The 23,274-nt window shown below is 39.0% G+C and overlaps 1 protein-coding gene across 6 annotated transcripts in view; it reads left to right on the top strand.

The window, feature by feature from the left end:
• Nucleotides 1–23,274, top strand: part of ldb3a (LIM domain binding 3a) — a 206,064-nt gene that overhangs the window by 128,819 nt on the left and 53,971 nt on the right. For 3 of the 6 annotated variants that reach the window (XM_087982634.1, XM_087982639.1, XM_087982635.1), the window contains 3 exons: nucleotides 7,653–7,829; nucleotides 15,505–15,615; nucleotides 22,577–22,705. In XM_087982634.1, coding sequence (XP_087838760.1) covers nucleotides 7,653–7,829; nucleotides 15,505–15,615; nucleotides 22,577–22,705 — 417 coding nt within the window. The remainder of the gene's footprint in view (nucleotides 1–7,652; nucleotides 7,830–15,504; nucleotides 15,616–22,576; nucleotides 22,706–23,274) is intronic. The other 3 variants (XM_087982636.1, XM_087982637.1, XM_087982638.1) reach the window with 3 other exon arrangements.

The raw sequence follows: 23,274 nt of genomic DNA, 5'->3' as shown, positions 1-23,274 counted from the left end.
GGTTTTCAGCTAGCACATGCACATTACACTATCTTGTGAACTAGTTATTCTTAAATCGAGATTTTTAGCCTTGAGATAAATTCATCATATAATGGATCTTATCTTTATGAGGAAAGGTTTTGGTTTATTTGTTCTTGGGATGTGAGTATTGCTGGCAAGTTATATTGGTGTTGCTGATTTCCTTTCCAAACATCTTTGTACTTTTTGATATTCCTAAATTGTGAACCAGTGTGATTAAAGGTACTTAACATACATTAATTTCATATTTTTGAACTTGGATATTTAATTAAAAATAGAACCAGATGGAATTTGGTGAATTCTATGAAGTTTTTTTAAAATTCAAACAGATTAGAAAATAATTTGGACGGTGATCTAAGTACATCACTTTCAAGAAAACACATGACTGCCGTCAAGAGCCTGGTTGACCCTTAGGTGTTAATACATAAAACATTAATACTGTTATGATTACAACTGGCAGAATAAGCACTTTAATGCAATAACTTTAGATTTGACTTCAGAAATGAAGGCTCAAAGCTTTTGTTCAGAAGAATCTAAAGTTCATTTCAGAAAGTAAAATAGTTTCTCCTAGCAAATGATCCAAGTATTTTTCAGTTCAGTTCAACGAATCAGGTGCTACAACAGAAGTTGTTTCTAGTCTGTAAAGCTTCCAAACCAGAAGAGTTTATATCAAAATCTTCAAGTTGTGAGAAGTGATAAAGTTTAGTCCATCAGAATTTTGAAACATTCACGTCAATAAATTCAGAAAGGCATCACAAAATTGTCTTTACATAAAGAAAATTGTTGACAGTGTCAGTTAAGTAAGTATTCAAAAAGCTGAGAAAGGAATGATATTTCTATGAGATTACATCTCTTTGACAGTGTTGGAAAATGGGTTGAAACCTTGTTTTAACATTTGTTTTAAGATCTTTCTAACTGTCATATGAAGCTTCATTTGTTTATTTTTTTCTTTTATGTGAAAATTTATGTTCAGTTGTTAACATCTGCGGCCTCATATGAATATTTTGTGACTAAATGCCATGTTAATCAATCTCAAAAATGAAATATATGATCTATCAAGCTAGGTTTCATTCTGGGATCTGAAATGTCCAATATTGCAATCAACTGTGATCATCATACCAGTAATGTCTCAGAACTTCACTAACTTGTTCTTGAGATGCGTTGAACACAGTCTCAGTGTCTCCCTGTAATTTCCTATCCTTCCTATGGAAAGTGACCTGTGATTGCTCACCACCACTTAACTGCACAGAAGTTGGGATGATAAAGTGTGCTAGTGAATTACCTATAAAAGTTCAGAACATAAACCTTCTAGACTTTGAGGACATTAAAACAGAGGAATTCTCTCCAGTGTGGGAAGATTTCTCTGCTTAACAATGTGCAGCAATGTGTAAACATATTCTTTATAAAGGTGTTTGATCTCAGTGCGTAGAGGAAAATTTCCTGTCATTTGAGCTTTCAGAAGATTTTGATGAAATTCCAAATTGAAGGCTCCTTAATCAGCAGAAAGTAATGGGAATGCTGGCAAAGTGCATGAACTGAGTAATAAAATGGTTAAGGATAGGAAATAAGGCTGGGTCCAAAATTAAACCGAATATGTTTAATACAAAATAATATCTCTGTTAAAACACTGGGTAAAGGAAACAGATGGAATTGCATCAAATAATCAAAGTAATCAAGGCTACTTGTTAGATTACAAGAATGTTGAGTGGAGTCCTGGAGGTTGCAAGGTAAATATTCTAGAGCACATAAACATAACTGTGGGGCATCAATCCAACAAGAAAATTCAGTGAGCAGACTTCACTTGGAGGTCAGTTGTCATAGCCTAGGATTCACAAATTAAAGGTGAGAGTGCAGTGAATGGCAGTATGAATTATTTTAACGTATAAGAACAGATATCAACACAAGACCAAAATAATTTTAAGGCTAAAGTGAGGACTGCAGATGCTGGAGGTTAGAGACGAGAATGTGGTGCTGGAAAAGCACAGCAGGTCAGGCAGCATCTGAGGAGCAAGAGAATTGACGTTTCGGTCAAAAGTCCTTCATCAGGAATGAACCCAAAATAATTTTAAGCTTTACTGTCTAAAGAGATGGCTAAGAGGGAGAATCTTATTAAATTTCATAAAATATTCAATAGTTTCAACAAGATAATGATGGGATTAGAGTTCTGAACTAATGAAAGAAGCGATAATCCGTGATAAATACTGAGAATAATCTACCAGTCCTAGGTACCTTCAAATGCCATTGATGCTAAATTGAGAGAAATGTATATTAAAAGGGAAGGTTTCAGGCTAATGATCTTTTGCCACCTTTGACGTTTATATTCTTGTAATTTTTTTCTTCTCTCTAATTCTTTAGATATTAATTTAAGATTGTCAAAGGGTCCTGTACTAAATGCAGCTGATTAACATGACTTAATGTGGTTTTCATTGTGCCATTGCATATATTGGATGGGCCATTGCAAGAGATTGAATGCTATTATTTTTGATTATGTTGGTCAGATTATCTTCACTACATAATGTGGTGAGTGCTACTGTACCTCCTCTCATACTCCATAGAATGCAGTATGTATGATGAATCTGAGAATGATATGCTTTTATTGGGTGAAATCTACTACTGCAAGGGATGAGAAGCCCATCAGATGGTAGACACAGGACATGCATTGTATTCTGTCAATTATTTGTTGTGGCTAATGGTACAACTGAGATATTCCCACCCACCACCAAGGCACTGATTCAGTTGGTCTTACTTAGAAATCTTACCAGTCATTTGATCTACGTAATGGAGTAAACTCCACAAGTAAACTCCAAAACATTTTTCCGTGTTACCCATTCTTAAACATTGCAGTCTGGAGGATAGCCTTCAGTATCTGAAATCAGGGACCAGTACTCTCAAATTACTTCGTAAGTGTACGATAGAGGTGCTGAAAGTGAATTTCAACTGCTGTGCAGTTTAGTGGATTTCTTGGCGAAGATAAGGTGGGTACAGTTTTATGCATTGCATGACAGGGCAAATAATGGATATTCCTGGTCACTTTGTTATCTGTTCCTGTTCCATGCCCTTGTCAATTATATTCTAAGATGGTCTGTATATTTTGATTTCTTTGCACTTGTTAAGGTGAGAATAATGCTATAAATCTGGTGCTTGAGTTTGACGCACACTGGTATTTTCAACCTGCTGCTTTGATGTAAATATGATTTTACAGACTGTCTGCCTATTATACAAACTGCTGATATTTATTTCCATTTCCAAGTTGAAAATACACATCATTCAATTCATGATGAACTAAAGAATTGCCAGATAAATTGCGTTTGCATTTGAGAGAGAAAATGAAGTATTTCTTTAAGTAAATGGTACCCTGGCCAATTACGGATATTCTAGGATCAATCCAAAGCTTTGCCCATTTTATTTAATTGAAATTACTGTTTAAGTAGTGTGCTGGGATTCAGAACAAAATTCCATGAAATGCAGCAATTCCTTTTCAATCTGGATAAATAAATGGGATAAAAGAATATCATTCAAATTAACAGCCTGCAATGCCAAATAACTGGTGGGATAATTTGTCCACAATGATAATGTGTCCACAATGATAATGCAATCCTGCCCTCACACAGTGAACCTGTAGTGGTTAGGAGAAGTAAGCATTTTATTCCTGCCAGTATTAAAGACAATGGTCCAAGCAGAGTGAAATTTACTCAAAGAAAAATCTATCACCTCTTTAACCGTATTTAAGGAGTAGTGTGCCCAAATGTTTAGTTTTTTTCTAGGTTCAAGTCAGTGCCAATATTTTAATAATGACAGCGATTTAGCTGAAGCTTTACCTCTTAAGGTGAGAATTCATTCTTATGTCAGTAGTCTTCCTCCATCAGATTCTGTACCATTTTTCCCAGGATGACCGAAGATCTCTCTAGAATTCTTTTTTTCACATATAAACTATGGTCCTTACTAAATATAACATTGTCAGAGCAGTTCTTGTCCTAGAATACTGAATCCATTATCACTCTATAGAAGGGGAACTATCTTAACAGGCTGATTGTAGAATATCTACTTGAATTCGGATGTTTAAATAAAATACAGCCAGGTGGAATTTGGTGAGTTCTATGAAGGTTTTCATTTGAAAAGTTTAGAAAATAATTTGGACAGTGACATAAATACATCAGTTTTAAAAAGATATATGACTACAGTCAAGTTTCTGGTCGACGCTATAGTGTTAATAAATAAGATGCTAATGCTGTTGTGATTATGACAGGCATTACAGTGCAATGATTTTAGATTTTACTTCAGAACAGAAGGTTCAAAGCTTTTATTCAGAAGAAGTTCAGTTTAGAAAGTAGAATAGTTTCTCCGAGCAAGTGATCCAAGTACATTCCAGTTCAGTTCACGGAACCAGGCATGTCAACAGAAGTTGCTTCTAGCCTATGAATTTGTATAGAAATATTCAAGTTGTGAGAACTGCTTAAGTTTAGTCAATCAGAAGTTTGAAACATTCATATCAGGAAACTCAAAGTTGTCTTTATAGTAAAGAAACTTGTTGATAGTGTCAGTTAAATAAGGATTCAAAAAGATGAGAAAGGAATGATATTTCTCTGGGATTACATCTCTTTAATAGATGGTGTCAAAGCCTTTGTTTGATCTTTGTTTTCAGATGTTTCTAACTGTCATATAAAGCTTTGTTTGTTAATTTCTTTTGTGTAAAAACTTATATTTAGTTGTTAACATCTGCAGCCTCATATTAATATATTTTAGTGACTAAATGCCATGTCAATTAATCTCAAAAATGAAATATATCATCTATCAAGCTAAGTTTAATTCAGGGATCAGATTTGTCTAGTATTACTCTCAGCTGGGATCATAATAACAGTAACGTCTATTATAAATTATCTGTAAATTGCATCCAGTTCACTTGTTCCTATTGGAGAAGGAGCAAATCTTGGCCTTCTCTTCTGTAATAAGACAGGGCAACTGACTGCAGTGACGGTAGGGGAACACTTTGGGTCTAGTGAACATAGTTCTATTAGTTTTAAAATAATTGTGGAAAAAGACAAGCCTTCCATAAAAGTTAAAGTTTTTAATTGGGGTAAGGCAAATGTTAATGTTATGATTCAAGAACCTTCAAATGTTGATTGGAGTAAACTGTTTGCAGCTAAAGGAATGTCTGATAAGTGGGAGGCTTTCAAAAGTCTGACAACAAGAGATCAGAGTCATTATGTTCCTGTTACAGTGAAAGGTAAGGATGGGGAACAATGGCTGAATAATGACATTAAAAGGTTTTAGCCAAGAATAAAAAAGAATCAGATATCAAATTTGGACAACTGGGTTCAAATGAATTTCTTGAATAGTATAAAGAGTGTGGAGCATTCTTAAGAGGGAGATCAGGGAGGCAATGAAGGGATATGACATAGCCTTGGCATATAAAGTGAAGAATAATCCAGAGATTCTACAAGTACATTAAGAGCAAGAGAGCAACTAGAGAGAATAGGGCACCTTAAAGAATACAGAGGTCGTCTTTGTGTTGAACTTCAGGAGATGGGAGAGATATTAATATTTTGTGTTGGTTTTTACTGTGGAGAAAGAAATAGAGGCAAGAGTACTCACTGAAATAAATATTAATGTTTTGAAAACAGTCCACATTACAGAAGAGGAAGGTCTTAGAAAATATAAAGGTGGACAAATCTCTGGTACCTGATCTCATGTATCCCAGGACATTTTAAGAAGTTAGAGAGGAAATTACTGGGCCCCTTGCAGAAATACTTGCATCATCTGTAATTACGGATGAGGTGCCAGATGACTGGAGAGTGGCTAATGTTGTGTCTTTGTTTAAGAAGGAATGTAAAAAGAACCCTGTGAACTATAGACATATGAGTCTGACTTCGCTGATCGGTAAGCTGTTAGTGGTGCATCTGAAAGAAGTGCACTTGGAGAAGGAAAGAATGATTATAGAAATTCAGCATGGTTTTGTGTGAAGGAATTCGTGCTTCACAAATGATTGAGTTTTTTGAGGAAGTAACCAAGAAGATTGATGAGGGCAGAGCAATAGACATTGTTTACTTGGACTATAGTAAATCCTTTGATAAGATTTCGCATGGTCGACTAATTAGTAAAGTTAGATGATGTGGGATTCAGGGTGAGCTTGCAAATTGGATACAAAATTAGCTTAATGGCAGAAGACAGTGGTGGTGGAGGATTGGTTTTTTGGACTGCTTGGCCTGTTACCAGCGGTGTTCTGAATGGATCGAAGCTGGGTTTACTTCTGTTTATCATTTATATAAATGATTTAGATCAGAATATAGAAGACATGGTTAATAAGTTTGCGGATGACACCAAAATTGGTGGTATAGTGGACACTGAAGAAGGTTACCTAAGGTTATCAAAGAGATCTTGATCAATTGGGTCAATGGGTTGAGGAGTGTCAGATGGAGTTTAATTTGGATAAATAAATGTGAGATATTGCATTTTGGAAACAGACAAGGGTAGATCTTATACAATTAAAAGTAGGGTCTTGGGTAGCATTGTAGAACAGAGAGACATGGAGGTTCAGGTACATAATCCTTTGAAGTTTCCATCACATGTAAGTAGGGTGCTTGAGAAGGCATTAGCACGTTTGCCTTCATTGCTCAGACCATTGAGTAAAGGAGTTGGGATGTCATGTTGAGATTGTCCAGGATGTTGGTGAAGCTTCTTCTGCAGGACTATGTCCAGTTCTAGTTGCCCTGCTATAGGTAGGATATTATTAAGCTGGAGAGGGTTCAGATGAAATTTACGGGATGTTGCCAGGAATGGAGGGTTTGAGTTATAAGAAAAGGCTGGATAGGCTAGGACTTTTTTCACTGGAGTGAAGGAGGTTGAGGAGTGACCTTATAGAGGTCTATAAAATCATGAAGGGTACAGGTAAGGTGACTGGCAGGTGTATTTTCCCTAGGGTTCAAGACTATGGGCACATTTTTAAGGTGAGAGGAGAAAGATTTAAAAAAGAAATGAGGGGCAATTTCTTTACTCAGAGTGATGTGTGTGTGGAATGAACGTCCAGAGGAAGTGGTCGATCTAGGTACAATTACAACATTTAAAAGATATCTGGATAAGTACATGAATATGAAATGTTCAGAGGGATACGGGCCAAGTGCAAGCTGTGGGGCAAGTTTAGTTTTGGATTATATTCAGCATGGACTGGTTGGCCCAAAGTGTCTGTTTCTGTGACTCTTCATATGGGATTGGCTTTGCTCTGTGTTGGTTTGATAACATAATATTTTAATCTTCGCTATCAATGAGCGTGGGGAGCAGCTGCCTGCCAAATTGTTGGACAAGGTACCTCCATATGTATTTTTACAGAAATGAAACTGTCCTCAGAAAAGTATAAACTAGCAGTGACTTATCATTTTATTGGAGACAGAATATCCATGTTACTTTTCATATCCAAAGTAATAATCTAGTGTAGCAACTATTTAGTTCTAATTCTATTTGCAAAATTGGTTCTCTCTCAGGCCCAGGACCAACTGTTCGATGTTGCTGTGATTTCCAAGATGTTGGCAGTCCAAAATTCAGCTGATGATAAATTCCATCGTTGATTTGATTTTAAAATCTGTTCTGCTCTGAGAGACTTGTTTTTCATGATTTGTTTTCCCTTCTGTAATTTGGATTAGCACACCTATTGAGCACGCTCAGCCAGCTTCGTCAGCATCCAGCCCTGCCTATGCTGCTATGCCTGTTGCTTCAGCCAATCCGCCTGCTGTCGCTAACCTGATGGCATCGCCGATCTCACCACCTGCTGCTGCCAGTCAAGATCGTACTGCTGTGCCAGCCTCCCCTGCTCTGCAAAGGTATCGATTTTTTTCAAGAAAGATAGTTGCTCTATCCATTTAGTAATGACCTGGTTTGACAGGACCCACTTTGCCTCTTTGAGGGCAGATTCAACTGCTACTGCATCCTTGTCTGTTCCGTTTATGTGCAGGTATAACTGTGTCCTTAGCAGGCATTCTCTGTAATGTGGGAAATTACAATTGTAGACACCAGGTAGCATTGAGTCTCTCAGTACCAGGAGTCCTGCCAGAGGGCAAGAATCTGGGCATGATCCTGAGGAAATCTTAAGGGTCCTGTTCATGAACAATAAAACTTACACTGCATTACTGAAGAGGTGGAGTAATTTCAAGGGGTAGAAGACCCATGATGTTGGAGAGGAAAGAGCAGCTTTTTATGTCTTTTAGTTGGTCCAGAACCACAGGTAAAGGAATGTTCTCGAAAGAGAGGGTGATATGTCTACTCTTCCTCCAAAGATGCATTGGGGGGTGGGGGAATTGGCATAGATTGTAAACCATTACTCCAGTGACTGCAACCATCCCTCATTTCCTGGTCTCTCGGGAAATTAGATGGCTCTCCTACATAATCTAATTTACAGTAATGCACAGGATTGGAGTAGCCAACTGCCATCCCTGTGAGGTAACGGGTAGAAAAATGTAGGACTAATGGAGAGATGATGTTAGATATCACCTCACTTTAACTATTATACCTCAAACAAGTTAGGGAAATCCAATATGTCCAAAATACCCTGACTACAACTACCCATAATATTGCCCTGATTTCAGCTAATAATCTGAAGCCTTGAATTATCTGGTTTTTGGGGTTTCACATCACAGAATACTTTTGCATTCAACTGACAGAGCCTCCACGGCTGTCTCAGCAGACAGGTTTTCAAAAGGCCCATTGGTGAGTTTGGAATTCAATATCTACCTTTAATTTACTGCCCAAAGAAAGGTTAATACTGAAAACCTGTCTCACAGTTTGTTAGATGGAGTTATTAGGTAAAGGAATGTCAGTAATTATTCTCAAATGTCAGAGTGAGTTATGTTGCAAGGTGTGGCACCTGTAGGGACTTTAAGGAAGTGCTGGCAACCTAACAAACTCAGACATAAACACTGGCACATTTATACAGATATGTAGTCAAAAGGTGTGGCGCTGCAAAAGCACAGCAGGTCAGGCAGCATCCGAGGAGCAGGACAGTCAATGTTTCGGTCATAAGCCCTTCATCAGGAATGTGGAGGGGGCTGAGAGATAAATAGGAGGGTGGGGAGTTGGGGGTGGGGGAAAGATAGCTGAGAAGACGATAGGTCAATGCAGGTGTGGGATGATAGTGATAGGTCGGTAAAGAGGGTGAAGTGGATAGGTGGGAAGGAAGATGGAGAGGTAAGACAGTTCAAGAGGCTGGTGCTTAGTTGGAGGGTTGGATCTGGGATGAGGTTGGGTGACGGAAGATTAGGAAACTCATGAAGTCAGTGTTGATGCTGTGTGGTTGATGGATCCCAGGGCAGAAGATGAGGCTTTTTCCTCCAGTTGTCCGGTGGCTTGAATTTGACAGTGGAGCTGGTCCAGGACTTGCATGTTCTTGGAGGAGTGGGAAGGGGAGTTGAAGTGGTTGGTCACAGGGCGGTGGGTTTTTTGGTGCGTGTGTCCCAGGGTGTCCTGCCTTCCCAATGTAGAGAAGACCACATCGAGAGCAATGGATACTGTAGATGAGGTGTTTGGATATGAAGGAAAATCTCTTCTGGATGCGAAAAGATCCTTTGGGGACTAGGACACAGATGACAAGGGAGGTGTGGGCGCAGAAACCCACCCTCCAGATGGGGTACCGTCCCTTATTGCTGCAAGAGGTGTAAAACCTGCACCCACACTCCAAGTCTCCAAAGTTTTTTTTCACATCAGGCAGAGATTTTCCTGCGCATCCAAACACCTCATCTACTGTGTCCGTTGCTCTCGATGTAGTCTCCTCTACATTGGGGAGACAGGACGCCAACTCGTGGAATGTTTCAGGGAATATCTCTGGGACACATGCACCAAACAACCCCACTGCCCTGTGGCTGAACACTTCAACACCCCATCCCACTGCACCAAGGACATGCAAGTCCTGGGCTGCCTCCACCGCCAAATCCAAGCTACCTGACCACTAGAGAATGAACGCCTCATCTTCTGCCTTGGGACCCTTTAAGCACATGGCATCAACCTTGACTTCACTAGCTTCCTAATCCCCCCTCCCCTCACCTCATCCCAGATACAAATTCCAACTCAGTACCGCCCTCTTGAACTGTCCTATCTTCCTTCCCATCAATCAACTCAACCCTCCCCTCCAACCTATCACTATCACCCCCACCTGCACTTACCTATTGTCTTCTCAACTACCTTACGCCATCCCCACCTCCATGCGCCTATATATCTCTCAGTCCTCTATCTATTCCCGCCCCCCCATCCCCCCCACACACACACACATACACACTCCTGATGAAGGGCTTATGACAAATCGTCATCTCTGCTGCTCCTCTGATGTTGCCTGACCTGCTGTCCTTTTCCAGCGCCACACGTTTTGACTCTGATCTCCAGCATCTGCAGTCCTCACTTTCTTCCTCATATGCAAATGTATAAACACACATTCACACATACACAAACATTTCCTAGATTTTGAAATGACTGATGGCTTTCTTCATTGGGAAACTGAATTTGGGATTGAGTTAACCTGTCAATTATCTTTTAATTGACTATTTGGGATTGACCCTAAAGTAACCTTACAGTACTGATTGGTGAGAAGTAGAATTATCACTGGACTCTGAGACACTTCCACACACTAACCACATAAGTAAATAGCCCAACAGATGGATGGGGCCACTGGGACAGCAGTTATGAAGAAGGATCACTGGACCCCAAAACAGTAACTCTGATTTCTCTCTACAGATGCTGCCAGACCTGCTGAGCTCTTCCAGCAATTTCTGTTTTTCTTTGAGATGGATAGGGCTACTGGAGCTAGAGAAGCTGTGGGATGTACATGTACATCCCATGCTCCATGCTAGTAAGATGCCATTTTCTAGTTGATGCTCATGTAAGGTCTCATGGTCTTGGCTGTTGTCATCCTGTATTTAAATTCCCTGAGGTTGTGAGGTGCACCATAGTTGGGACAAATAGACACTCTGTAAGGTAAAGAATGAATACTCTCAAGGATTTTTCAAATGGATATGTTTCCATTTTAAACAGAGGGGTTTCTGCATTTGTGGAACTTAACCCAGCTAACAAAAACCTGCCGCGTTTGTCATTGAGAAGTTCTACACGTATTTGTCTTTAATTTATTCACTATTAATACGACATTACATTCCATCATGGAACTATAGAGGTTTACAGTTATAGCCCCTCAGGTCTGGGTCAGCTTTTGCTCAAATAATCCAAAACTAATCTCCTGCCTTACTTTTGGTGCATCTGCTTTGTATGTTTGACTGTTCATTCCATCACTTCTTCAACTATTCGCAATGGCAAAGCATTCCACACTCTAATAACTTGCTACAATGTGTTTATCTTAACATCCTCACTCTTTTAGTGACACTTTTAAGTTGATAAGTGACTCCCTAACAATGGAAATAACCTTTCATCGTTCATTCAGCAAAACCTTCCAGAAATTTAAATGGTCTATTAAATCTTGTTAACCTTCTCAACTCCAGTGGAAGAGTACCCCTGCCTTGTAATTTTAGATCTTCATCCTGGAATCATTTTGTTTAATCTGTACAACTGAACTTTGGTCTTAACGTTCAATCTATAATGGGTATACTTTAATCCACAGTACTTTTAATGGTTGCCTAATATTTGCCCAGTGCAAATTTTAAATTATCTCCTTACACTTTCTTTATCAAAACTAACACACATAATGTTGGAGAAACTCAGGTCTAGCAGTATCTGTGAAAAGAGAAACAGTGAACATTTCAAGTCTGGTATGACTTTTCAAACTTTCTTTATATTACCCAAAATGCTATTTGGCAATTTTATAGATTTATCATCCATATACTTTTGTTTGCAGCCATAGGTTTCCAGTGCACCACACTCTACAACAACATGCATTTTTCCTACTTGTTATGAATTTTGCTGTGCTGTGGCTATCCACTCAGATTCATTTTAGAGCCTGCTTTTTTTTTGCCAAACTTGATTCCTTATATTTTCCAGCACAGTAGCAGCACTGAAAATCTATTGTGATATCCAAATCATGTGTATCTCTTTAATTATCCAGGAATGATCCAAGTTGTCATCAGACGAGGGTCATTTAGTTTGGTTTATAAACTACTTTATCCAAACAGTCATCAAAGAAAGTGGAATGTGGAGTAGGATAAAAATTGCTTTATACGATCAATTCAACTTATGCTTGCATGCTTAACGAATAACAAGTGAACACTAGTCCATTTAGTTGAATTTTTACTTAAAGAGAAATTGATTTACTTTGCTGTCTGTCTTCCCCACTGTTGCTTTTCTATCCTGTAGTGAAATGATAACAGAATTTAAAGAACAGGAACAGACCCTTCATCCTGGCCTATGGTGGTATTTATACTTCTTACCAAACTCTAAAGAGCATTGTAGGAACACAAACTGTTATCCATTATAGTCTAAGTCTTTTAAGAGAATGTAATTTTTCCTCTGACTATAGTCAAACAAAACGTTTGTCGGATTGCTCCATGATTAATTGACTGATATGTTCCTACCTTGATTGTAAATATTTTCTAATTAACCTGTTCAGTTATGACAAAATTCTGGAGTAAATGGGACTTGAATCTAAGCCTTCTGGCCCAGAGGTAGGGAAACTACCACTGCATTACAGGGCCCCCTGCTCTGCTTGTACTGTTAGATTGAAAAATTTAAAGGTACAATATAGTTATAGACGATTTGACCCGATCAGTTTATATCACTGTCTACCCTCCACATGAGAAAATAATTCTAATCGTGTTTACCTGAATTGTTGTCTCATCCTTTTCATCACACCTTAGTTAACTCATCTATCTCATCTAATCTTGAATGCTGACAGTTTCCAGTTAAACCACAGACCCTGGAATTGAATTCCACAGCCTCAAAACTGTGTGGGTGAAAATACTTCTGCCTTCTGTTCAAAATCTGTTATATTTGTCACAACAACAGCACATTGTTTGAGAACCTTCAACTACTGAAAAACACTGTTCCTTTTTTGTCCATTTAGTCCTTTCAGAATTTTAATTAATTTATTATATTCTGTAATGTGCATTTTCCTTATTATAAAAGTAGACTTTTATTTATTCTATAAGATTTGTTCTTTCTTAAACCCAGAGACAACTTAGTCAATCTCATTGTACTAACACTGAAGCCTTATACTAACTGAGGTCTTATTCAGGTTTTACATTTTGGATTTTATAATCTACACCTTATGATAAAAGTAGAATTTCATTTGCTTTTTGACAGATCTGTCAATTTTTGTGAACCTGTAATTCCAATTCCTCTGCTTACTTCAACATCAAATCTACTTCCATTCAGACTAAAATAACAGCTTTTTTAAAATCAAAATATATAACTCTACACACTTGTTTTCCTTATACTGCTTTTAAAAGTGTACTGGATTATCAAGATTTGAGAAGATTTGTAGCTCAGGTTGAGGTTCTGGATGTAGGATTGCTCGCTGTGCTGGAAAGTTCGGTTTCAGACATTTCGTCACCATACTAGGTAACATCATCTGGTGAAGCGCTGGTGGTATGGCTCGCTTCTTATTTATGTGTTTAGGTTTCCTTTGGTTGGTGATGTCATTTCTTGTGGTGATGTTATTTCTGTTCTTTTTCTCAGGGAGTGGGAAATGGGATTCAAGTCAATGTGTTTGTTGATAGAATTCCGGTTAGAGTGCCCTGCTTCTAAGGATTCTCGCATGTGTCTCTGTTTGACTTGTCCTAGGATGGATGTGTTGTTCCAGTCGAAGTGGTGTCCTTCCTCATCTGTATGTAAAGATACTAGTGAGAGGGGGTCATGTCTTTTTGTGGCTAGTTGATATTCATGTATCCTGGTGGCTAGTTTTCTGCCTGTTTGTCCAATGTAGTATTTCTAAATAAATAAACACATAAACAAAAAATGGGCCACACCACCAATGTTTCACCTGGAGGCTCACTGATGATGTTACCGAATATGATGACGAAACGTCTGAAACTGAACCTTCTAGCTCAGTGAGCAAATCTACATCCAGTACTGGATTATGTTGAGTCAGATTTGTGTTATCAGAAGTTTGCCAATTTATGTGAGCACAGAGAATTAAGAGTGTTCTCAAGGTGTTGCCTAGTTGGGGAAAATTCATTTCCTATATGCCAAACAGCTGACAGACTTCACTGGATCTGTAATAATCTCTAAATATTTATGATCTTTGTCACTGTGGTGCTGTGATTGACACAGATAAAGGGAGAGAAGTTGCCATTACTTATACAGGTTAATATGACCATTTTTGCACCAACCAGAGGACCAGAAGCAGATGTCAGTATGTAACTGGAGCTCTGCGTAGAGGACTGGTGGAATTTTGTCATTTTCACACCGGTAAGATTAGCTATTTCAGTGGATTAGTGGGTTACACTGTACCTTAAAGACTGAAAGATCCCAACTTTGGCTCCTTATCTGTTAGCTGTTCTCAATAGGGACAACAGCTGGGATGCTGAAGCATGTGGAAATACTCCATTCTTGCTGCTGGTTGCCATTCACTGGATCCTATTAGAAGTGCTTAGATGTGACATTGTCCAGCTTTACCATCTTGACTAATGCATGAAAGATTGTCACATGGATCGAGTGTTGGAAGGTCTACGGAATGGAATTGCTCAGTGCCTTGATGATAGTGGAGGGAAGAGTAGAAAATGCAAAAACAATGCAGTAGAAGGTGCTTTTGGTACAAGTACAATATTGGCATGGTTTGGCAGTCATTTGAAAATGCATTGCTATGAGCCAACACTGCACTACAGGAGACTATGAGTAACTGTGAGAGTTCATTGTTGGTAAAGTATTCAAAAAAAAATTTTCAGTGTTTGTGTAAATTCTCAATTTATTTCCAGTAATCATTTTATCATTTAATCATTTTACAATATTCAGTCATATCTTGTCTACTAGATTGCCCTGTGAAATTATTACAGGGATGGGTGATATCCTCCATTGTTTTCCTGTATTGCTGAGGCAAGAATGAATAAAAACGTGAGCATTAATTATTGGTTTTGGTGTACAAGCAGTTATATAACTCTGTCGTATACTGGTGTGCTAAAATCCAGAGTAAGCATGTCTTTTCATTTATTGCTATTAGATTATGGATGCATAGAACCTGACATTCACAAAATTCCACCTCCATGAGGTGGTAATGTCATAAATTATTTTTAACTTATGTGCTTCTTAATTTAATATAGTTATTGTTTGTTAAAAAGTATTAAGTAACTGGGAACTATGATAAAACTGCCTGAGGAGGGGGGGCAGTAGCCTTGAAAGGGTGCATTTCATAAAAGGTTGTGCACTTGCAATATCAGCAGGCATTATCTGACTGATATTGAAATGAATTTTGCAAGATGTTTCAGCTAATCTGCCCACCCAGGTCCTGCCCATAATCTAATGCTGTTTTACAGTATTGCTCTAGTTTAATTGGTGTCTGCTAATGCAAGCTGTTGTGTTGAGCGTTGTGCATCTTTGTAGTGTTGATGCCTTTTCTCTGCTCTGTATTCTCTTCAGAATGGCTGCACCTTCCATTGCTTCACCCATGCAGCCTGGAATGCTTGCTGGGTCCAGGACTACATCCCTGGCTGCTGCCACTATAACTGCTGCTATCTCTGCGCAGACTAGGTATATCCATCTCCCTTCATCTACTTTCCATCTCTCTCTCTCTATTAACTAATGAAAACAATATTCTAGAAAAGATATCATGAACAATAAACACAGAAACCCAGAATATACTAGGCAGTAAATGACTTCAGCACTCTGTGGGCCACATTAATTAATCCCCCAATGCCTTCCCCATTTCCTTCAAGTTGAAGCAAGTTTCTCTTCTTTGGTTATTGCAAAACATGGAAAAATCCCAGCTGGCAACTGCCAATCTAAATTTACAAGATTGCAAATAAAGATGGAAATTGAAGAAAATCATCCAAAGGAGTTTTGTTGCAGTTATCTATAGGAAATATATTCAAAAAGGTGAGCTCTAAGCTATGGGGAAGAACTTGTTTGCAGTGATTGTTAGCATTTGCCAAGTTCTCAATGATGCTCCCATGTTTTTTGCTGTGTGGAAATATATTAACTATTAATTGTTCTCTAGCCTTCTTTTCAAAAGGAAATTAATACATTGGAGAGAAACGAAGGTGGGAAGTGACTTGAGACAGGTAATGATGTCTCGGTCAGGCAAGAGCAAATTTGGATAGGCAGGATTCTGCTCGTTCAGTGCTTCAGCTGGATAAGATGCTGAGCTGGCATGATATGAGTACCCATGGTTTCAATGGTGAGGGTTGCTTGTACAGTTGATAGAGAGTTAGTTCACTGACTGCGGGTGGATGTGTTGTCTGATGGAATTAATCTTGATTTGAATATTTTTATGATACATAACTTCAGGAATGAGAAGTGCCACAATGGGACTGGGCTCAGTGTTGCAGTACAATTGATTATTGCAAACACAGTGGAACTTGTTTGATTGCTGAAACACTCCAGATTATAGAATATTAAAATCAGAAAAAACTGCAGATGCTGTAAATCAGAAACAAAAACAGAAGTTGCTGGAAAAGCTCAGCAGGTCTGTGAAGATAAATCAAAGTTAACGTTTCAGCTCTGGTGACCCTCAGAACTGATGGCAGCTCTGAAAATGTTGGTTTATTTGCAGAAGATAGGGTCGGGTAGGGGGCAAAGTGTAAATGATAGGTAGAGCCCAGAGAAAGAGAAGAATAGACAAAGGAATCAATGATGATCTGGCTGGGAGGGTGAATAGCTGTTAATGGTGACCATTAGTGGCTAAAATTCGGTGATATGTAATGGTCGGCTATGTGATAACAATGCCTGGTGTGTGTGTGGGGGAGTTTAGGTCTTAAAATTATTGAACTCAATATTGAGTCCAGAGGGCTGCATGGTCCCCAAGCAGAAAATGAGGTGCTGACCTCTGCTGGAATACTGCAGCAAACCTGAGATAGACATGTTGGCCGGGGAACAGGGTGGTGTGTTAAAATGGCAACTGAAAGCTCAGGGTCTATTTTTGGGTGGAATGTAGATGTTCTGTGAAGCGGACACCTAGTCTGCACTTCATTTCCCCAGTGTAGAACAGACCACATTCTGAGCAGCAAATGCAGTAGTCTAGGTTGTGAGAATTGCAGGTAAAATGCTGCTTCACCTGGAAGGTAGATTTGGGCCCTTGGATACTGAGGAGGGAGGAGGTAAATGGGCAGGTGTTACACCTTCAGTGATTGCAGGTGAAGGTGCCGTAGGGCTATGAGGGGTGTTGGAGTGAAGGACCAGGGTGTCCCGGAGGGAATGATCCCTGCAGAAGGTGGACAAGGGAGAGGAGGGGAATATAAGTCTGGTGGTGGTATCTCACTGAAAGTTGTGCAATAGTGACTGATAATCTTCTGGATGTGGATGCTGGTGGGATGGTAGGCAAGGACAAGGGGAACCCTATTGCTATTGCGGGACGGAAGAGAGGGGTTAAGGGCAGACATGTGGGAGATGGGTCAGATCCATTTGAGGGCCCTGTCGACAATATTACTGGTGAATTATTGGTTGAGGAACAAGGTGGACATTTTAGAGTCTCCCTTGTCAAAGTTTGCCTCATCGGAACATACACAACAGAGATGGAGGAACTGGGAGAATGGAATGGATTCTTTACAGGAAACAGGCTGCAAGGATATATAGTTCAGGTAGTTGTGGGAGTTGGTCGGTTTATCCCCAGAAATGGAAACCGAGATGTTGAGGAAGGGAAGGGAGGAGTCAAAGATAGACTAGGTGGAAGTGAGGGCAGGGTGGAAGTTCGAAACAAAATTGATAAACTTTTCCAATTCCGGATGAGAGAGGGAAGCAGCACAGATGATATCATTGATATATCAGAGAAAGAGTTGTGGGTGGGACCAGAATAGGACTGCAACAATGAATGTTCGACACCCTCCCACAAAGAGATAGCCATAACTGGGGCCCACACGAGTACCTATGTCCATCCTCTGACCTGAAGAAAATGAGAGGAATTAAATGAGAAATTGTTGAGGCTGAGGACAAGTTTGGCCAAGTGGTGGTGGAGGGTGGTGGTGGTGGTAGTGGGCGGTGGTAGTGGGCGGGGATGGTTTAGGTCTTTGCTCCAGGAAAAAGCGGAGAGCCCTGAGACCATCCCCAGATACCAGTTTCCAATTTTAGCAAAGATTTGACACATTTGAAAGTGATCACTGTTGTGGGTGTTAATCATTAAACATAAATAATAAATAAATCTTGGGAAGTGAAATAATTCACACTAAGCAGTTATAATGCCATTGAATGTCAAGAGAAGATAGTACAATCACTACTTTTCTCTTCATCAACCTGAATCTAAATGTTATCTAAATCTTGATGTATGCAGGCACAGACTGCTTCATCATCAGAAAAATCGTGAAAACCGTGCAAACATTAGTACCACACACACACTTCTGACCTTAATGTGAGAGAAGATCATTGATGCATGGGTTGAATACAGTCTGATAACTCTTGCAGTGATGTCTTGGGGCTGATTAAATTTTCACCATCAAACACAAACACCCTCTTTTTTGCAAGGCACTTTAGTTCTGAGACAACTAGAATAGAATACAATGCATTGAATGGCAACCTCTTATGCAATTAACCTCTTTGATTTTGTAGTCCCCCATGTCTTAGTAAGTCTCACAGAGAAAAGATGAATGGTAGAAAGGATGTAACCCTATAAATATAAGGGCTGCTTGTTTGTCCAATTAATTGGATAATGTGGGTACAATGCTTCAGTCTGCCTTTTGTTTTATTTTTATTTTTATTCATTCAGGGGATGTGGGCTTGGGTGGCCCAGCTTTTATTGCCCATTGTTAATTGCCTTTCAGAAGCTGATGTTGACTGCCTTCTTAAACCACTGCAGTCCATTTGGTGTAAGTACATCCACAATGATGTTAGAAAGAGAATTCCAGGATTTTGATCCATTGACCATGAAGGAATGACAATATATTTCTAATTCAGGATGGTGAGTGGCTTGGAGGGAAACGTGCAGGTAATGGTGTTCCTATTTATCTGCTACACTTCTCCTTTTAGATGGTAGTGGATTTAGATGCCTTGGTGAATTTCTGCAGTGGATCTTGTAATTGTGTGTCAGTGGTAGAGGTAGTAAGTGTTTGTGGTTGTGGTGCCAATCAAACAGGCTGCTTTGTCCTGGCTGGTGTCAAGTTTCTTGAGTGTTGTTGGAACTGCACCCATCCAGGCAAAAGGAGAGCATTCTATTACACTCTTGAGTTGTGTCTTGTAGATGGTTGGCAGGCTTTGAAGAATGAAAAGGTGAGTACTCACTGCAGGACTCTTAGCCTCTGATCTGTTCTTGTACCCACAGTATTTATATGGCTAGTCCAGTTCAGTTTTTGGTCAATAGTAACCCCTAAGTTGTTGACAGTGGTGGTTCAACAACGGTAATGCCATTGAATGTCAAGACAGTACAGTTAGATGCTTTCTTGATGGAAATTGTCATTGTCTGTCACCTGTGTATTACTAGTTATTATTAGTCCAAGCCTGGACTTTGGCCAGGTCGTGCTGCATTTGGCCAAGGACTGCTTCAGTATCTGAGCAGTCACAGATGGTGCTAAACATAGGGCAATCATAGTGAATATTTCCACTTCTGACCTTATGATGGAGAGAATGTCATTGGTGAAGAAGCTGAAGATAGTGGACCCAGGTCACTGTCCTGAGGAGGTCCTGCAGAGACCACCTGGAACTGATATGATTACAACCACAATCATTTTCCTTTATACCAAGTTTGATTCCAACCAGCAGTGAGTTTTTTTCCTTGATTCCTATCGACTCCAGCTTTGCTAGAGTTCTCAGAATTATATCTGATCTGAGCATGTCTGAATGTTCCTTTTTCAGGATTACAGTGCATAACAATCACAAAAAAATGTAAAAATAACAATCAAAAGTGACTCCCCAAATCCAAAATAATTTGGGTTTTTCGGATTTGTTCAAACTGACTAAATGTAGTTTGTTTTGGATTCAGAAGTCGAATTATGATTTGATTTCAAGTTTTTTGTGACTTTGAAGTAGTTTTATTTTAAAAAATCAGAACAAATCTTGGGTCATATCATGGGAGAAGGTGTGGAAAATCCCATGGTGAGACGTCAGTGTGACACAACACTTCAGGTATTGCGTGATCAAAATCAGACATTAATTTTCTCAGTAAATTCTGACAACTTTAAATCTAAACCATTTCTTACATATTTTTAACAATACCTTAGAGGAAGAGGAGCCTGCATTCAAAATAATTCCAAATCTCTGGATTACATTTTTTTTCAAAGAGAATTAAAGGCATGTCAAAATATCTTAATTGTAGAACTTTTGATGAAGCATTAAGTCTCTTAGTAAAAGACACCACTAGAACAGAAAACTGGATACATGGAACAAATGACATAAACTAAGAAATGAAAGCAGAAATTTCTGGAAATACCTCTGCAGATCTGACACCATCCAAGAGGTAAAAGGAATAAACATTTGGAATGATGTACCTGCTGACTATTTCAAGCATTTTATGTTTTATTTCAGCTTTCCAGCGTTTGTAATTATTTTGCATTTGTATTGAGGTAAAGTGGCATCAGAATGGACTTACAACCTTGAGACTGTAAAAATAACTGAAAACTAAGGAAGGTTAAAGAGTTCCAAGGTTTGAGGGAGCAAAGTGTTAAGAGACTGAAGTATATAATGTACATCCCCTAGGCGAGATAACGCGTTGCTAAATTTGATTCCACGAGTCTTCATTTTGTTCAGTGTGAGGAAACATGCATTTGTATGCAAGTTTGTTCCCACAGTGAATTATCACTCTTGACTGTGCCTTACTAGAAAGAAGCCTTCCCCAACCTGAAGCTGAGGCTCAAGAAAGAGAAAGCCTCTAGTCTCCAAACATGACACTCCCTATGTGTCAAGCATGAATGTCCTAGACTGTTGGAGGATCGATAATTTCCTGCATCTCTGACTTGAGGGATGAAAATATTATTCTGCCAAGTTGAAGGCACCGAGTTTGCCTCCTTTTCTTGAACAATGGGGATGCAATGCTAATTCAATGTCACCATGAAGGCATTGTAACTGACACCCCAATTTATGAGAAAATGCTTTCATATCCTTTCACTCTGATCCTTGTTACTAATTCTGCCTTAGTTACTCAGCCAAAATAAGCAGCAGCATTCTTCTTATTCTGCTGTTATTCCAACTTCACTGTCCAGCTCCATGGCTTGGATTTTTTTTTCATAAATCCTTCTACCTTCATCAGCTAATCTGGCAGCTACCACCACACAGACATTGATTTGGAGTTATCTGTACTTTCCTGAAAATTACAAAGAATATTAATCTAAAGGAAGGAAGCTACAGAGGATCCTCAACACTTGTGCAAAAGCTCAGCATCTTCTCAAAGATGAAACACTGTAAATTAAACAAAGATGAAGCATTGTAAATTACCTTATTCCACTGCCTACTTACAATTTCTCAATGTGAACTGTACCCTTTTAAATGTAACCTTCCTTTTAAGCAAACATCTGATCATTCTGTTAGATGTATTGCAGGCTTAAAAATGTGCTTTGTATTCTCAAAGTTCAGAGAACAAATGATGAAATGGAAAAAGGTCTCAGCTTTGGAATTTTACAGGTATTATATGTGCATGACCCTATCCAGCAATGGGATATGACAGATGTTTTCTAATCAACCGGTTTAGAGATGCTATCATACACCATGGAGTAGTTGAGACTTGAATGCAGGGTTCATGGCTCAGAGGACACTTCCTGCACCACAAGAACTCTTGTAAATCAGGATAAGCAAATTGCTCTTGTTATTTGTATGTCAGATGGTCATCAGAAGGAAGTTGAGATTTTAGAGGGAGTTTTGTGCTCTGCATGTGTATTGTCTTACAATTATTGCAATTGTTACAGCCAAAGCATTTAGAACAATGTCTGGTTAAAGCATCTTAAGCGGTTAAATTCACTTTACTCTTGTAGGGTTTTGCTTGTTCACCAGATAGTAGCCCTTCCCTGTCTTCCTGCAGCATGTACCATTCCTTAATTAAGCAAGTGTCGTGGTTGCATTCCATTCTGAATGATATTCTTGAAATGGGTGTGAAGAGATGTAGTGAGGTCAGAGTCAGTTGAGATATGCTTGTTATTTGTTTGTGAGCTGGGGCATCATTAATAGCTCAGTGAGTGGGAACTTGTTCTAGTATTGCATAATACAGTCCAGGATGGTCTTTGCTGAAGGGTCAAGTCACAGCCAGGGCAGCAGTTGGGTTTTAACAATTACACTCACCAGCCCTTGAGGCGGAAGGAGAAAAATCAATAAAGCTCTTGATAACCTCCTGCTGAACAATATATTTCTGTGCGTGTGAGATGGAGAGCACCTTTAGACTCAATTGTGTTGGCCCTTAATTGTTTTTAAAAATGACAATAATCACCATCCGGGCTCACAGGTAAAGAATGGTTACTTCAGCTTAGTATTGGAAGGTAATCTGTGCCAGAAAATGTCAGGAAAGGAGTGAACCAAGCTGGTGCAATTATTTTTTGTCATCTTCATAATACATATGTGTTTTTTTTTTCAATTCTTTGTGGGGTAGATTCGGTGTCAACCCACTCAAACCAAGGACTGCCTTGGAGGCGATTCGTATAACTCCACTCATCAACGCGCCTTCCTTACCCAAACGAACCAGGCCTAGCTCTGTTCCTCTGGGAAAAGCAAACCTGAGGTACCACGGATCTGTGGAAACTAATTCTATAAAGGGCCATGTATGCAGAACATTGTACAAATAAACATAGATGTTTAAATGTATAACGAATCCTAGAAATAAATCTATAAATAGTTGAAGAATTCATTACGAATTGCTTTATAATGAATCAACATAATCAACAGCAGTGTATACTAACCATTTTTATGAATGGTTGCAGATATACTGAACTTTGGCATGCAGAAACTATCCATTGACTTCAATTTTCAATATCTCCTTTAGAAAGTAGAAAAAAGTGGCATATAATCCAGGCTGTATTCCAATGCAGTACTGAGAGACTGCTACATTGCCAAGGATCCGTTTTTCGAACGAGATGTTAAATTGAGGCTTTTCTACCCTCTCAAGTAGATGTAAATAACACTATTTCTATGCCACCATGGAAGTTTAGTTCTCTCCAGTATTTTTCCAATATTTAACTCTTAAAATTCTTTGTCTTCTAAAGCAAACTGTGATAATTTGTCCTTTTATAAAACCATAGGACATAGTCCAATTTCTGCTCCTATTCAGCCCATTGAGTCTGCTCTGCCATT

Source organism: Chiloscyllium plagiosum, unplaced genomic scaffold (genome assembly GCF_037043375.1).
Source record: "Chiloscyllium plagiosum isolate Xiang-an unplaced genomic scaffold, Cpla_swu_hap1 HiC_scaffold_43, whole genome shotgun sequence".
In the NCBI taxonomy this organism is placed as follows: Eukaryota; Metazoa; Chordata; class Chondrichthyes; order Orectolobiformes; family Hemiscylliidae; genus Chiloscyllium; species Chiloscyllium plagiosum.
Note: the sequence above shows the minus strand (reverse complement) of the source record. Positions and strands in the feature narration are given on the sequence as shown.